Source organism: Prionailurus bengalensis, chromosome C1, assembly GCF_016509475.1.
Source record: "Prionailurus bengalensis isolate Pbe53 chromosome C1, Fcat_Pben_1.1_paternal_pri, whole genome shotgun sequence".
NCBI classification, from domain to species: domain Eukaryota; kingdom Metazoa; phylum Chordata; class Mammalia; order Carnivora; family Felidae; genus Prionailurus; species Prionailurus bengalensis.
This window is the reverse complement of record NC_057345.1, coordinates 164,188,480-164,204,879: the sequence shown is the minus strand read 5'-3', so window position 1 is coordinate 164,204,879 and position 16,400 is coordinate 164,188,480. Positions and strand designations below refer to the sequence as shown.

General features: G+C 34.7%; 1 protein-coding gene across 8 annotated transcripts in view; it reads left to right on the top strand.

Annotated features, from left to right (window-relative positions):
• ATF2 (activating transcription factor 2) overlaps window positions 1-16,400 on the top strand; it is an 81,282-nt gene that overhangs the window by 43,540 nt on the left and 21,342 nt on the right. For all 8 annotated transcript variants that reach the window (XM_043577095.1, XM_043577096.1, XM_043577099.1 and 5 more), the window contains 3 exons: window positions 1,790-1,968; window positions 2,670-2,784; window positions 3,514-3,600. In XM_043577095.1, coding sequence (XP_043433030.1) covers window positions 1,790-1,968; window positions 2,670-2,784; window positions 3,514-3,600 — 381 coding nt within the window. The remainder of the gene's footprint in view (window positions 1-1,789; window positions 1,969-2,669; window positions 2,785-3,513; window positions 3,601-16,400) is intronic.

Here is a 16,400-nt window from a genome sequence, read left to right as displayed (position 1 = left end):
TGAAATATTAATTTATCCTCTTTGATCTTCAGTGTCATCACTTTAGTCCCAAGCCATCATCTTTTACTTGGATTGTTAATAATTAGTTCTAACTGGACTTTCTACTTCCATCTCCAATATTCTATAGGTAGCTTTATTTTTAATACATTATATAATCACTTTCCTGCTTAAAATCCTTCAGTGGTTAGCCATGGCATTTAAGATAACTAATAGTCCTTTCATAAGGCCTCATTGATCTGAGCTTGCCTGCCCATTCGACCTTCACTTCATGCCACTCTGGTGTATTCCCCAAATATTCTAAGTTTTTTCCTACCTTAAAGACATTACTCTTGATATCGCTTCCCTCTCCCTAGATAGAATTTTCTCCGGCTATCCTTTCAGTATCTGTTCATCCAGCACCATTTTTTGCAGAAAAGCTCACCTCACCTCTCTATGTATGCTATCTAAAGTAAGCCAACCCCAACCTTCCCTCAGTTAATCTTTCATGATTTATTATGTTGTACTGTTATTTTATAACATACTACTATTTGGAATTTTCTTGTTCTACTTGTTAATTGTCTCTTTCTTCCCAGTAGCCCTTGAGGGCATGCTATAAATTCTCAAACTTGTTGAATAAATGAAGTTCCAATAGTACTAGTTGATCTTTTCTTCCTATGTAGCTAAATAAGATTTTGATAATAAGAGGCAGCGTAAAGACCAATTCTAAGAACACAGTAGACCCAATTTTTACCCTAACTAGTAAAAGGAGTTCTAGGTAAAGCTCTTAATCTCTTCCTAATCTGTAAAACTGGGGAAAAGACCATCTTTAAGGTCCTGGCTAACTCAACAAATTCTGTGTTTTTCTTTAATTTGCAAAGATTTCACTCCAGTAATTATTTTACATTCAGGATATCAACATTACTTGACCTTTTGACATTAATAAATTGTGGTAGCAAACATTTGTATTAAAATTTTTTAATCATTTCTATTACTAATTTGTATCAGTCTCTCTGGATCTGTTTCCCCTTTTTACAGTACAATGATGGAGTAGGACTAGGCAGTCTCTCATGGATTTTCAGAAATGTTCATGGAATCATAGCCAAGTTACTTAGCCTGTTTCTGGATTGATAGGAAAACAAGTAGTATGGGAGAAAAAAAAAACACCACTCTGATGTTTTTATTTTTATTATTTTTTTAGGTGTTTTTAAATTCAAATATGAACGTTATATTTGACGCTTTTTAGCTACTTCTAAAATTTTCTTTTTAATAACTTTAGCTTGTAAAATTTTAAATAACTTTGGACATTACTTTGGGGGAGGGTATTATTCTGCAGATGCTTTTAATTTTTTTTTTTTTAACGTTTATTTTTTTTGAGACAGAGAGCATGAAGGGGGGAGGGTCAGAGAGAGGGAGACACAGAATCCGAAACAGGCTCCAGGCTCCGAGCTGTTAACACAGAGCCCGACGCGTGTAGATGCTTTTAGAAGTGTGTTATATTCTGTTCACTTTTAAGTTTCATGGATTGACTTATAATGAAAAAAATGTTTTGTTAATGTTTATTTATTATTTGAGAGAGAGAGAGAGACAGAGCTTGAGAGGGGAAGGGCCAGAGAGAGAGGGAGACACAGGATCTGAAAGCACACTCCAGGCTCCGAGCTGTCAGCACAGAGCCTGCTGCAGGACTCGAACTCCCGAACCGCGAGATCATGACCTGAGCCAAAGTCAGACGCTTAACCAACTGAGCCACACAGGCACCCCGGATTGACTTATAATTTTAAATCCCACCCTTTTTTATTTCATCACTAAATAGGAGGTACCATTGGCACAAACTGCACAGCCCACATCAGCTATCGTTCGTCCAGCATCATTACAGGTTCCCAACGTGCTGCTTACAAGTTCTGACTCCAGTGTAATTATTCAGCAAGCAGTACCTTCACCAACCTCAAGTACTGTGATCACCCAGGCACCATCCTCCAACAGGCCAATCGTGTAAGTGATGATTTGGGCCAGTCATTGAACTGTTTATGAATCAAGTTTTTCTTGTCACAGTTTTTCCCACGACATGTAATTCAAATTGTGGCCTTAGTTTTGTGTGTGTATGTTATTCATGTTCTGCATGCTTTGATTTTTGGAAAAAGTATTTGGGTTGTCTTTTTCTCTTAGTGTTATCTAATAGAAAATAAATATCTAAAACTTAATTTTTAAAAAAAATCGCATTGAATGTGAATTTAAGGTGGTCTCTAATTTTCATGCTATTTCACACAGAATACATAAAATTACTCCAGCAGATGACATTTTTTTCAGTTCTTAAACATATGTCAAGACTTTGGTTTTTTCCCAAACATTTTAAGTAATCTCTACACTCATCATGGGGCTCAACTTACCTGATCAGAAGTTAAATGCTGTACCAACTGAGCCAGGTGACCCTCAAGACCTTCTGATAAGAATTTTTCTCATTCAGCATATTGGAGATTGTCCTGTTTTTCTGGACCTGTTGTTTCTCCACACTGCTATATACATTATGTATTTAGAATACAACTAAAAATAATAAAATTTTGTAATTTGCTTTGCAGTGGTTAGAAAATTTATTTTTAAATGATACGCTAATAGGAGTAAAAATACTCTCATATTGTTAGGAGTGGCTGATAAGGATTTCTTACCTTTAATTATTCTTCTTTTGTTTTTCTTAGTCCTGTACCGGGCCCATTTCCTCTTCTGTTGCATCTTCCTAATGGACAAACCATGCCTGTTGCTATTCCCGCATCAATTACAAGTTCTAATGTGCATGTTCCAGCTGCAGTCCCGGTAAGTTTGAGGTTTAGACTCTGTAAACTGATCTAGGGCTGCTTGATTGGTTTAAGAAACTGAATCCAAAAAAATACTTACTAGGGGTTAGTAGTGTGTATTCATTCATATTTATAATGACAGCATATACCATTCAAGACAAACATAATTAATTGGTTAGAAAATGTTTTTCCATCCTCTCAAAATTTTCTTTTCCTTGTTTCCATACAACACCCAGTGCTCATCCCAACAAGTGCCCTCCTCAATGCCCATCAACCCTCAGTCTGTTCTCAGTATCCAGGAGTCTCTTATGGTTTGCCTCCCTCTCTCTAACTTTTTTATTTTTCCCCTTCCCCTCCCTCATGGTCTTCTGTTAAGTTTCTCAAATTCTTCCTTGTATTTTTAATTTTAAGAAATTTATTCCTTATTCAGCCCGTTTCACTTTGACTAGATTTGTAGAATTCAATTATTAACACAGATTTCTGTTCTTTAGGAATATATGTGTACGAAAACACATGTCCAGTAATTCCATGGTACTTTGATTATTGCAGGAATTGTTTACAAGGACACTCTCTGTGAACTTTTATGGAAATTGACAAATTTTAAAAGATAAATCAGGACAGTAGATAATAAGGGTTTGCAATTTTCTGATTCTGAACTCTCAAATTTGTATAACCATTGTGCAGATATAGCACAAATCTCATATTGAATATATCCTCTAGCAATTATTTGTTAATATATTTTGCATAGCTTGTTCGGCCAGTCACCATGGTGCCTAGTGTTCCAGGAATTCCAGGTCCTTCCTCCCCTCAACCAGTACAGTCAGAAGCAAAAATGGTAAGCAAGATTTTACTTGTTCTGTACATTTCTTGAGCCTGTTTTGAATTAGTTTTTCCATTAAAGCCTGCTTCAAATGTACAGTTTAGATCACATTTTATAAAGCTTTGGAATGTATTACACTATGCAAGAACCAGATAATATGGAAGAGTTTCCATTAGCATAGTGACTAATTAGTGGTACTTTAAAATAAATGGATGAATTTGAGAGTAAAGTCCTAGTTCTTGTCATCGGTTTGTCTGCTTTTGAGCTGTGGCGTTTTGAACAAAATCTCCTCCTTGTGGTGGCTAGGAATATTACAGCTGAAACTAGGTGTAAACATTGGAAGGCCATACAGAGGGTTTTAAACAGTGATAGGAATTAGTAGAACAGTATTGACAAGAATTCTGAAATTGTATACAAGTTAGTAAATGTAGCACATAATACATAAAGAAAATCCATATTTTTGAGTTGCGTTTTGACACCAAGAAACTGGTGGTGTTTAAGGGATAAGCTATAGATTAGGAGTCCAAAGACATGGGTTTTAATTTTAATTCTGACTCTGCTGTTCATTACCCTTAATCAAGCCATTTTAATTTTGAGGAGACTCAGTATTCTTAGGTGTAAAGAGATTAAACGTTGATTTTTAGAGTGTCTCTTAGCCCCAAATTCCATAAATGTGCTAAATTCCTTGGCAAAAAACTAAAGCTGCTTTTTGTTTTTTTAATCCATGTAATTCTCCCTTCTATAGTCTTCACACATTTTCAGGACTAATTCTGAACATCAGTTAATGTATCCTTAGAAAAATTAATAGATAATTTTGCATCAGTTCTGTGCTAGGCAGTATACTAACAGTATAAATGTGTACATATAAAAACCATTATATATTGCAAAGTTTCAAGTTTTTTACCTCTATTCTCCATTGCTAATAATCTCAAAATGGCATGTGATAACTAACAGTAAAACTTAACACACCATCTGAATGAACAGTGTTTGAAGAGTGTAAAAATTAGCTAGTTATTGATTGTGGTGAGAGAACTTATGAAAACCCAAGAGGGCAATTTTTTGCATTAACAGCATGTTTAACTCAAAGCTTTGGAAATACTAAGATGCATCTTCACTTGATAGCAAAAAAGCTTCATTGGGAATGTTTTTTACACTTCCTAAACATACCGTACTAGTGAAAAATTCAATTTAGTGAGAACTGAATTGAGTAGAAATAGGAGTTAACGAGATCTGTTGTTCTATCCTGCATCTAAAAATACTTTTACATATTCAGTGGACTTTTTTTCCTAGCAAATTAATTCAAAAGGAACAAGTCAGATTTAAAGAAATACTTTTGGCTATAAGAGTAGGCCATACTTGTAGAAACTATTCAATTTAATACTTCCTTGAATAACTTTTTCTTTTAGGTCATCAGGAAATTAACAAGAATAAGAGTGTTTTGTGTGCTTGTATATTAAAAAAATCAAAGCTATAACTTTATATATGGAAAATAATCATTGGTTGAAGGCCCAAAAAATAGCATGGGGAGTCATAGATTGCCCTACTTAAATTTAACAATCCAGTTAAATTTATTATTAGGATTTTGCTAATGTAAAATAACCATATTTAGGTGATTGCCTATTTTAATTGGAGTAGTAAATAAGATTGTCCAGTTTTAATTAAATAAAAAGACTCAGAAATTAGTCCGTTTCCTTTTTTTTTTTTCCTAACTTTTCATTATGGAAAATTTCAAACATATACAAAGTAACCAGTATAGAATAATGAACCCCCATGTACCCATCACCAGCTTCAATTATTAGCACTGTAACTGCCATTCGTGTTTTATCTATGCCTCAGACCATTCCCTACCCAACTCAATTATTTTTTAATAGGCCTTTCTCAGTGTAAAATTTATATACATTGAAATGAACCAATTTTAATTTTGATGTATAAGTGTATTAATGTAACTCACACTGCTATCATGATATAGAACATTAACGTCTACCCAGAAAGTTTATTTCCCTTCGCAATCAGTATACCTTCCCAACTGTTGTCACCAGCAATTAGTTCTAGAATTTAATATAAATGAATCCATATATATTCTTGTGTCCAGCCACAAGATTTATCAATGTTGTTGAATGTATTGGTTTGCTGCTTTTTATTGCTGAGTAGTATTCCATTGTGTGAATATAACACAGTTTCTTTATCCATTCTCTTGTTGGTGGACACTTGAATGGTTTTCAGTGTTGAGCATTGTGAACAGAGATGCTGTGCACGTTCTTGTGTAACTCTTCTTGCGGATGTTTATTTTCATTTGGCCTATCTACTGAAGGGTAGAATTTGCTGAGTAAGGGGTAGGTATACATTTAACTTTGTAAGAAACTGCCAGACCATTTGCCAAAGTTCTGAATTCTCACAGAGTATGGGAATTCCAGTTGTTCCACATTTGTGCCAGCATTTGGCTTTGTCTCATTTTCATTGTAGACATTTCTAGCAGTTTGTAGCAGTATCTTATGGTTTTATTTAATTTCTGATTTTGCCAGATGCTTTTGTGATATCTTCTGCTGATTTCTTAAAATGGGTTGTCTCTTATTTTTATGTCATAGGAACTTTTTAGATATACTAAATACGAAATTTTTGTTACATATGTCTTACAAATATTTTCTCTTAGTGGGTAGCTTGGCTTTATTTTTCTTAATGATAGTACAAACATATCATTCATTGCTACTTTTATCTCTAATGCTTTCTCCTAGTTAATTGGGTTTAATGTGCCTATGTTTTTTTGGCTTAAAGTGGAAGCTTGGATTATTGATTAAACCTTTTTACCTTTCCAGTATAGGCATTTAAAGCTATAAATTTCTTTCCACAAATTTGATCTGCTATATTTTCATTATCATATATCTTTTAATTTCCTTTGTGATTTCTTTGAACTACTGGCGCTTATATAAAAGTATATTGTATAATTTCCAAATATCTGGGGGCTTTCCTTTTTATCTTGATTTCTATTTTAATTACGTTGTGGTTTGAGAACATACCACCTTTGGTATATTTGATTGTCCTATGTTTCCATTTTCTAATATATCATACCTGTTTGGCTCATTTGTGAAAATTAGATATTGCCCTTCTATCCAGGTAATATGAACTGGTAACAAAATACCAATTGCCTAGAATGCTAAGGGAATTCTGTTTAATTGGGGGTTTTGTTGTACAGAAATAATTTCACATTTCATCATTGGTTTTATATTTTTATGAAATATTGCTAGTCTGTTTTCCCTTAGTCTATAATGTTCATTTTATATTACTGTCTAAGAATTTTCACTGCTCGCGTGTTACCAACTATACTTCTATATTGTTACAAGTACAAAACCAATCTACCGACATTGGGAAATGACCTAAAAATAGTTTGGGTTTTGTAGTTGGTTTCATGTTCATATGTTTTTCCTCAGTCTCATTTAATAATTATTTCTGTCAATTGTCATTTATTTAACATACATTTCTTAGGTGCTAAGAAATTCAGCAGATGTGATCTTAAATTTTGAGTTTCTCTTGCAAATCGTTCTGGTGATCATCAAGAGAGGCAAAGAAGTCTTCTTTTAAGGCCATTGATTATATTCTTTAGCAGTTAGGATTATATCAGTGAGTTGTTTGTTTTTGGTGCCCTTGATAACTTTTGTGCATAAAAACCATTACTCAGGGACTGCTTTTATTTATTTGATTTTTTATTTTTTTTTCAGGGACTGCTTTTAAAAAATATATTAGATTTATTAAAGTTACAAATTCAGAAACTTAGTTCTTCCCTGAATTTTTAAGGCCAGTTTACAAATCCAACTATATAATTGCTTTTAAAGGTCTTCAAATATAATTAATTTTAAACATGCCAAACTTCATTTTAAACTTAATATATCCTGTTTTCCCTATAGGTACCTCAGTTGTCTAATAAACTTCTCTAAGTACTTTAATAACCTTTTAAGTTTAATTAAACTTATAGATATGAGGCTTGGTTTTCTTAAATAGTCCATTATTGGGAGGCTTATGAGATTATTTTAGCTCTTCCAATTAAAATCACAAGACTGAATTGATCTTTTAACCATTTTAAATTGAAATTCAAGGGTAACCTATTACTCTGTGGCAAGTTACTTTAATTACTTTCAGAACATAGAATACCTAAATAGGTACAGATGATTTTAAAATTTGAATTAATATGTCAGTGTCATTGATTCTTAGCCCCCTGGAGCTTAATAAGGTAAAAGACTTACCAATTGAGGAAATAATTGTATCCTCCCAACTGAAGAAAGTTGAGACTGGTTTCCTTAATGACAGGTAAATGATCACAGGACTTGATTCTCCATCAGTGATAGGACTCCAAATCCAGTTTCTCCAAATGAGTGATTCCCAGCTCTTATCCCTTTGATTCATGTTACACATTAAATAATTTTTTTTTGCCAGTCTGCTAACCCTCTAGTAAAATTTACAATGTCTTCTTTCAGGCTTGAGTTGGACTGTGCTTTGTTGTTGCCTTCAACTCTTTGAAAATACTTAAACGTCCTCCCTGTTTGGTTTTGCTAATGATGTGTGGTTCAGAAGATGTTATATACAAACCTAATGGTAACCACAAATCAAAAATTGGTAATAGGTATGCAAAAAAAATAGAGAAAGGAATCCAAATATATCACTAAAGAAAGCCAACTTGTGGTGAGAGAAGAGAACAAGGGAAGAAAAAAACAGAAGATCTACAAAAACAATCACAAAACAAATGATAGAATCCCAATAAATACAGACTTATCAATAATTACTCTGAATGTAAATGGACTAAACATTCCAAAAAAAAAAAAAAAGGCATAGGGTGATGGGAGGGATAAAAAAAAAAAAATAAGACCAGTGTATATGCTGCCAACAAGAAACTCCTTGCAGACCCAAAGTCACATGCAGATTGAAAAAGAGGGGATGCAGAAACATTTATCATGCAAAGGGGTGTGAAAAGAAAGCTAGGGTAGCAAGAGCTGTATCAGACAAAATAGACTTTAAGACAAAGACTGTAACAAGAGACAAAGAAGGACACTACATAATCATTAAGGGGGACTCCAACAAGAAGACGTAACAATTGTAAACCCTTATACACCCAGAATGGGAGCACCCAAATACATAAAACAGTAACAAATATAAAGGAACTAACTGATGGTAACACAGTGATTGTAGGGAACTTTAACATCCTATTTACATCGATAAAATCAATTAGGAAACCGTGGCTTAGAATGATACATTGGACTAGTGTTTTAATAGACATATTCAGAATATTCCATCCTACAATAGCAAAATGCACATTCTTTAAGTACACATGAAATATTCTCCAGATTATATTTTAGACCACAAAATAAATCTCTACAAATGCAAAAAGATTGAAGTTATACCATGCATCTTTTCAACCACAATGCAGTGAAACTAGAAATCAGCCATAAGAAAAAAATCTGAAAAGAGCTCAAATACATGGAAGTTAAATAACATGCAACTAAACAGTAAATGAGTCAACCAACAAGTCAAAGAGGAAATCAAAAAAAACATGGAGACAAATGAAAATGAAAACACAGTGGTCTAAAATCTTTGGGAAGCAGCAAAAGCAATTCTAAGGGAAAAGTTTATAGCATTACAAGCCTACCTCAAGAAGCAAGAAAAATCTTAAATATTAGCCTAGCCTTACACCTAAAGGAGCTAGAAAAAGAACCCAAACCCAAACCCAGCAGAAGGAAGGAAATTATAAATATCAGAACAGAAATAAATGATCTAGGAACTAAAAAAATAGATTAATGAAATCAGGAGCTGGTTCTTTGAAAAGATCAACAAAATTGATAAACCTATAGCCAGGCTCATCAAAAATAGGAGAGAGGACTCAAACAAAATCAGAAATGAAAGAGGAAAAATAGTAACCGACACCACAGGAATGCAAAGGATTGTAAGAATATTATGAAAAATTATGTGTCAACAAACTGAGCAGCCTAGAAGTGGATAAAATCCTAGCAACATATAACTTCCCAAAAATGAAGCAGGAAGAAACAGAAAATTTGAACATATAGATTACCAGCAATGAAATTGAATCAGTAATCAAAAATTTCCCCAAAAACGAAAGTCCAGGATCCAACGGCTTCACACATAAATTCTACCAAACATTTAAAGAAGAGTTAAAACCTATTCTCAAACTTTACCAAAAAATAGAAGAGGAAGGAAAACTTCCAAATTTATTCTTCAAGGCCAATATTAACCTGATACTAAAACCAATAAACACACTGCCAAATAAAAAAGAGAGCGCTACAGAACATAGATGTAAAAATCCTCAACAAAATATTAGCAAACCAAATCCAACAATGCATTAAAAAAGTCATTCCCCATGAGCAAGTAGGATTTATTCCGGGGATGCAAGGGTGGTTTAATATTCACAAATCAATCGACATGATACATCACATCAGTAAGAGAAAGGATAAACGCCATAAGGTTGTTTCAATAGATGCAGAAAAAGATAGGACAACATACAACATCCATTCATGATAAAAACCCTCAACAAACTAGGTTTAGAGGGAACATACTTTAACATAATACAGCCCTTATATGAAAACCCCACAGCTAACATCATAATGGTAAAAAACTGAAAGCTTTTCCCCTAAGGTCAGGAAGAAGACAAGTTTTATTCAACATAATACTGGAAGTCTTAGTCACAGCAGTCAGATAAGACAAAGGAATAAAAGTCCCCCAAATTGTAAGAAAGAAGTCAACTGTTTGCAGATGACATGATTCTATATACTGTATAGAACACTCTAAAGACTCCACAGAAGGACACCTGGGTGGCTCAGTCGGTTGAGTGTCCCACTTTGGCTCAGGTCATGATCTCGCCGTCCGTGAGTGTGAGCCCCGCGTCAGGCTCTGTGCTGACAGCTCAGGGCCTGGGGCCTGCTTCAGATTCTGTGTCTCCTTCTCTCTCTGCCCTTCTCATGCTTGGGCTCTGTCTCTGTCTCTCAGTAATAAATAAACATTAAAAAAATAAAGACTCCACCAAAAAAACTACTAGAACTAATGAATGAATTCAGTAAGTTCACAGGATACAAAATCAATATACAGAAATCCATCGCATGTCTATACACTAATAATGAAGCAGCACAAAGGGAAATTAAGAAAACAATCCCATTTATAATTACACGAAAAGTAATAAAATACCTAGGAATAAGGAGTATTCTGAAACCTGTAGAACAGTGGTGAAAGAAATTGAACATGATACAAAGAAATGGAAAGACATTGCATGTTCATGGATTAGAAGAACAAATATGTTTAAAATGTCTATACTGCCCAAAACAATCTACAGATGTAATGCAATCCCTATTAAAATACCAACAGCATTTTTCACAGAACTAGAACAATCCTAAAATTTGCATGGAACCACAAAAGACCCCAAATAGCCAAAGCAGTCTTGAAAAAGAACAAAACTTGGAGGTATCACAATTCCAGGCTTCAGATTACAAAGCTGTAGTAATCGAAACAGTATGGTACTGCACAAAAATAGACACCTAGATCAATGGAACAGAATAGGGAGCCCAGAAATAAACCCACGATTATATGGTCAATTAATCTGACAAAGGAGGCAAGAATATGCATTGGGAAAGAGTCTCTTCAACAAACAGTGTTGGGAAAACTGGACAGCTATGTGCAAAAGACTGAAACTGGACCACTTTCTTACACTATATACAAAAACAAACTCAGAATGGATTAAGGACCTCATTGTGAGAACTGAAACCATAAAAATCCTAGAAGAGAGTATGGTGGTAAGTTCTCTAACATCGGCTATAATGACATCTTTCTAGATAGGTCACCTGAGGTAAGAGGAACAAAAGCAAAATTAACTATTGGAAGCACATCAAAATTAAAAGCTTCTGCACAGCAAAGGAAACAATCAACAAAACAAAAAGACAACCTACCGAGTGGGAGAAGATACTTGTAAATAATGTGCCCAATAAAGGGTAAGTATCCACAGTATATCAAGAACTTAACACCAAAAAAACCACAATCCAATTGAAAATGGGCAGAAGACATGAACAGATGTTTCTCCAAAGAAGACATCCAGATGGTCAACAGATACATGAAAATCAGTTATCAGGGAAATGCATATCAAAACCTCACTGAGATACCATCTCACACCTGTCAAAAAAGCTCAAATCAAAAAAAGAAAAACAAGAGTTGGCAAGGATGTTGGGAAAAAGAGAGGCATCATGCACTGTTGGCTGGAATGCAAACTGGTGCAGCCACTGTGAAAGACAGTATGAAGGTTCCTCAGAAAGTTAAAGGGACGCCTGGGTGGCTCATTTGGTTAAGCGTCTGAATCTTGATCTTGGCCCAGGTCATGATCTCATGGTTTGTGAGTTCGAGCCCCACATCAAGCTGCACTGATGACGTGGATGGGATTCTGTCTCTCCTTCTCTGTGCCCCTCCCCCACTTGTGCTTGCTCTCTGGCTCTCTCTTGCTCACTCGCTCACTCGCTTGCTCTCTGAAAATAAAGAAAGTTAAAAAAAATTAAAATAGAACTACCCTAAAATCCAGTCATCTCACTACTGGGTATTTTCCCAAAAAATTACAAAAACCCTAATTCAAAGGAATATATGCACTCCTGTGTTTATTGCAGCATTGTTACAGTAGCCAAATTATGGAAGCACCCTAAGTGTCCATCAATAGATGAATAAAGAAGAGGTATATACGGAGAATGGAATGTTACTCGGCTATAAAAAAGAATGAAATCTTGCCATTTTCAATAGCGTGAAGGATCTGGAGAGTATAATGCTAAGCAATATGAGCCAGTCACAGAAGGACAAATACCACATGATTTCATTCATATGTGGAATTTAAGAAATAAAAAATACAAATGAAAACAGACTCTGACTATAGAGAACAGATGTTTAGCAGAGAGGAGGTGGGGAGGATGGGTGAAATAGGGAATTAAGAGTACGCTTACCTAGATAAGCACAGAGTAATATATGGAAATGTGGGGGTTTTTTAATGTTTATTTACTTTTGAGAGAGTGTGTGAGTGAGTGGGGGAGGGGCAGAGAAGAGAGAGAGTGAGGGAAAGAGGGACAGAGAGGGAGACACAGAATCCGAAGCAGGCTCCAAGCTCTGAGCTGTCAGCACAGAGCCTGACACAGGACACAAACCCACAAACCGTGAGATCATGACCTGAGCCGAAGATGGACGCTTAAACGACTGAGCCACCCAGTCGCCCCAGTATATGGAATTGTTGAATCACTATATAAGTCCTGAAATGAACAGTGTATATTAACTATACAGGAATTAAAAATTTTTTAAACATAGTGAAAGATACATTAAAAAAATAAAAAATTAGGAGAAATAGCATTGGAACACATTAGAATGACTAGCACACTACAGCTGAAGAGAAAACTTATTTGTATCTGAAGATAGCCAGGAATGCTTTTGTGGGGCCCTGATTTTCAAAACCTAGTGCTTATATAAGGAAGACAAATACATATTGTTTGTGTCTACTGTAAATATTGAAATAGGATCCTTTTTTTGCTAAAGAAATTTCTCCAGAGCAAGGTTTTTTTTGGTTGTTAGAAGATTAAGTCTTTGGGAAAGTAAGAATGTGGTAAGAAAAAGAAATGTAAGTGGGGATTCACAAATACAAAATTATCTAGTATTTTTTAATATTATAGGAAAATTCCTAGGATCTACTGTCTTCCATAGAATTGCAATGGACCTCCCCACATTTAGATTTAGGAGTTTTTGTCATTAAGCAAGGAAACTGTAGGTGTTTGCTGTCTCTGTTATTCTTCTACTAAAACAACTTTCTTACCTAATATTTGTAACTAAAAGGTAATGTGTCTGAATAAGACAATGTTAATTGTCTAGGAGCTTTGTTAAGAAGATTTAATAAAGTATTTAGGTAGCATTCTTCACAATCCTTTCTTGAAGTGTTGTGTGACAAACTGAGAAATAACTTTGCACACGGTGGGAAGCCAGTAGGTTTTCTGCAGGGGGTTTCTACCGAGAGCTGACAGAGGGCATCTTGGCAAATGTTCAGAAACCTACATTAACTTAGTTGGGCCCTGCATGGAACCTCATGTTCAGCAGAATTCTTCTGACCTGCCTCTGCATGCCAAGCTAATCAGCAAACACCTAATGAGCCCACTCCAAAGAAACAGACTCTCTCCCAACCTACTTCATTTTCATACGTTCTCTGGGGGTGGGGAGACAAGACTTCATGAGGACTGATGATGCTGCAAAGACCACAATAATGATAATTAACTTGCTGAATTTAGAAGATTATGCTGTTAATTAGTTGCAAAATAAAGATAAGTAATAGAGCAGCAGATGGTAGGATAACACCCAGGAGAAGGAGGGTTATTACTCTGATGAGCTTTTGTGGCACATATGAAATATGGATCTGACTTTTTCATAAATTGTTTCTAGAGAACATTATGTTTTTTCTTTGAACTATGATGGAGTAGTTTGCTCCTACTAAGTTCTGACAGATGTGATAAAATTTGTTTCCAGGAATGTGAAATATAACATAGAATTTGAAAAGCAAATTATTTTTAGGAGATTATCTCTTAAAATGAGTAAGTTGTATTGGCCAGCACAACAAACCAATCATCCTTTAATTGACACATTTTATATCTAAGAAAAAAAGTTTCAATATAGTAGTTGAGTTTTACATTGCTAAAAATTAATTCCAAATATTAAAACACTAGTCTGCTTGGAAATAGAGTAATAAAGATATTTTAGTTTTCTTTCAAACAGTGCCTCTAGTTTAAAATTATGCTCAAGCTTTATTTTAATTGGACATGTTGGAGAATACAGACCTTATGGATCTTACTGAATTTCTTTGAGTACTCAGTCTTTTCATTTACTTATATTAAATATCCATATGGAGAGAAATGAGCTGGCCAATGTCTGATACGCTTCTTGATTGCTAATATATCTAAAATAGTTAATATTAGGCAAAAACTCTAGTTTGGCAAAACTTTTGTCTAAAATATGTTCAACGAATTAGGAGTCAACAGAATTTCTGGTCACTCTGCTTCTAACTAACTGTGATTCTGGGAAGTAACTTCATTTTTTGGGCCTCAGAAAAGTTAAAGGGACGCCTTTAACTGTAAGTTAGTGATTGTAACTGTAAGTTGGTGATTGGACTAATTATCAATATATCTGCTAGTTCCAAAATTCTATTTTAAAATAAATTTTGAACCAAACTATTTGTCCTTATTTAAGATGTCTCTAGCAAATATATTTGGGTGGATTATAGAAAATCCTTATAAAATTTTTATGAATTCTGTGTAGTGACAACTTTTTTCACCTAACCCATTCTAATTTTTTTTGAGCACACATGTATTTTTATTGCTGTTTAAAAAAAATATATATATATATATATATTTATATATGCAGCTCAGAGCAGTGTTAACCCTTGAAAATCTTTTTCTTAAATTCTGTACCCAGTGGCACACTTTCTAAGTCAGACCCATTGTAATCAATGTAACAGCATGGAGCAAACATTAGAGCTTCCTCACTGGGTGAGTACTGTATACACTGGGGCAGTCAAGAGAGGATAATGAATGAATACTGATGCTGCTTTTAAGTGCTCTATAAGGTAGTAACTTGCCCTACTAAAGATTATTCAAGAGAGTGATGTTTATGTACTTCAGACTCCCCTATGTGCAGTTACTGTATTTCATTAATTCTAAGAGTTAAGCTCTTCACTATAAAACTTTAAATGCTCTTCAGTTCTATGATGTTTTCTACCTAAGGACTTCAAAATGTTTTACCAACACATAATTTACCAAGCTTCACATCTCAACCACTACCTAGATTTATGTACATTTTATATCTAGAAGTGAAAGCCCTAACCTAACACTATAGACTAGGTACTATTTCTTTTATTTTGATGTGTGACATTTCTGTTTTTAAGAGATATAATTATGCAGGCTGACCACCTCCCCAGATTTTCCTCCTTCTATTTATATTGACCTATACTTTCAAACTCCTTTCTACTTTGAGTTCTTTATCATTTAGCCTAAGTAGTCCTACTGGTTGGAGCCAATTACTCCTTTGATCACTTACCTCATTTTGGTTTAATCCATCCACTTCCATACTATCCCTTCAGTTGAGTGTCTCAATTTCATGTGTCTTAGCTACTAAGACGACCTTGGGCAAATGATCTCTGGTTTCCCAATCTGTAAAATAGGGACACTGTCCTGTTAGAAACTCAGTGAAAAAATACTGATAACATGGATGGATCTCAAGTACATTATGCTAAAAGAAAGACGCCAGATTTCAGAAGGCTGTAACACTGTATAAGTCCATTTATATGACATTCTGGAAAAGGCAAAACTTTGGGGATCAGAAAACAGATTAATGGTTTCTAAGGACTGGGGGTGGGAGGAAGAGTGACAGGAATGGAGCATGAGGGAATTTGGGGGGATAATAGCACTGTTTTGTATTCTGATGGTAGGGGGTGGTTGCACAACTGTATGTGCTTGTTAAAACTCATAGGACTATGCACAAAAAAGACTTCATTTTACGATGTATAACTTCTACCCCAGTTAACTTTTATTTTTAAACTATTGACTTATTTTTAAAATCATACCCAGCATCTACAGTGATTAGCAGTAGAGAGAAAATGTCCAGTAACACTTGTCTAGGTATAGTTATTGCCTCAAGGGAAATTTTGGTGGACCTTTTCATATATGCTTCAGTTTTTTCAGGGGTCTGGATCACTTGTAGATGGCATCGTAGATATGCATAGATGAAAACAAACTACAAATTTTGGGATAGTTGTATAATTTGCTAAGTTG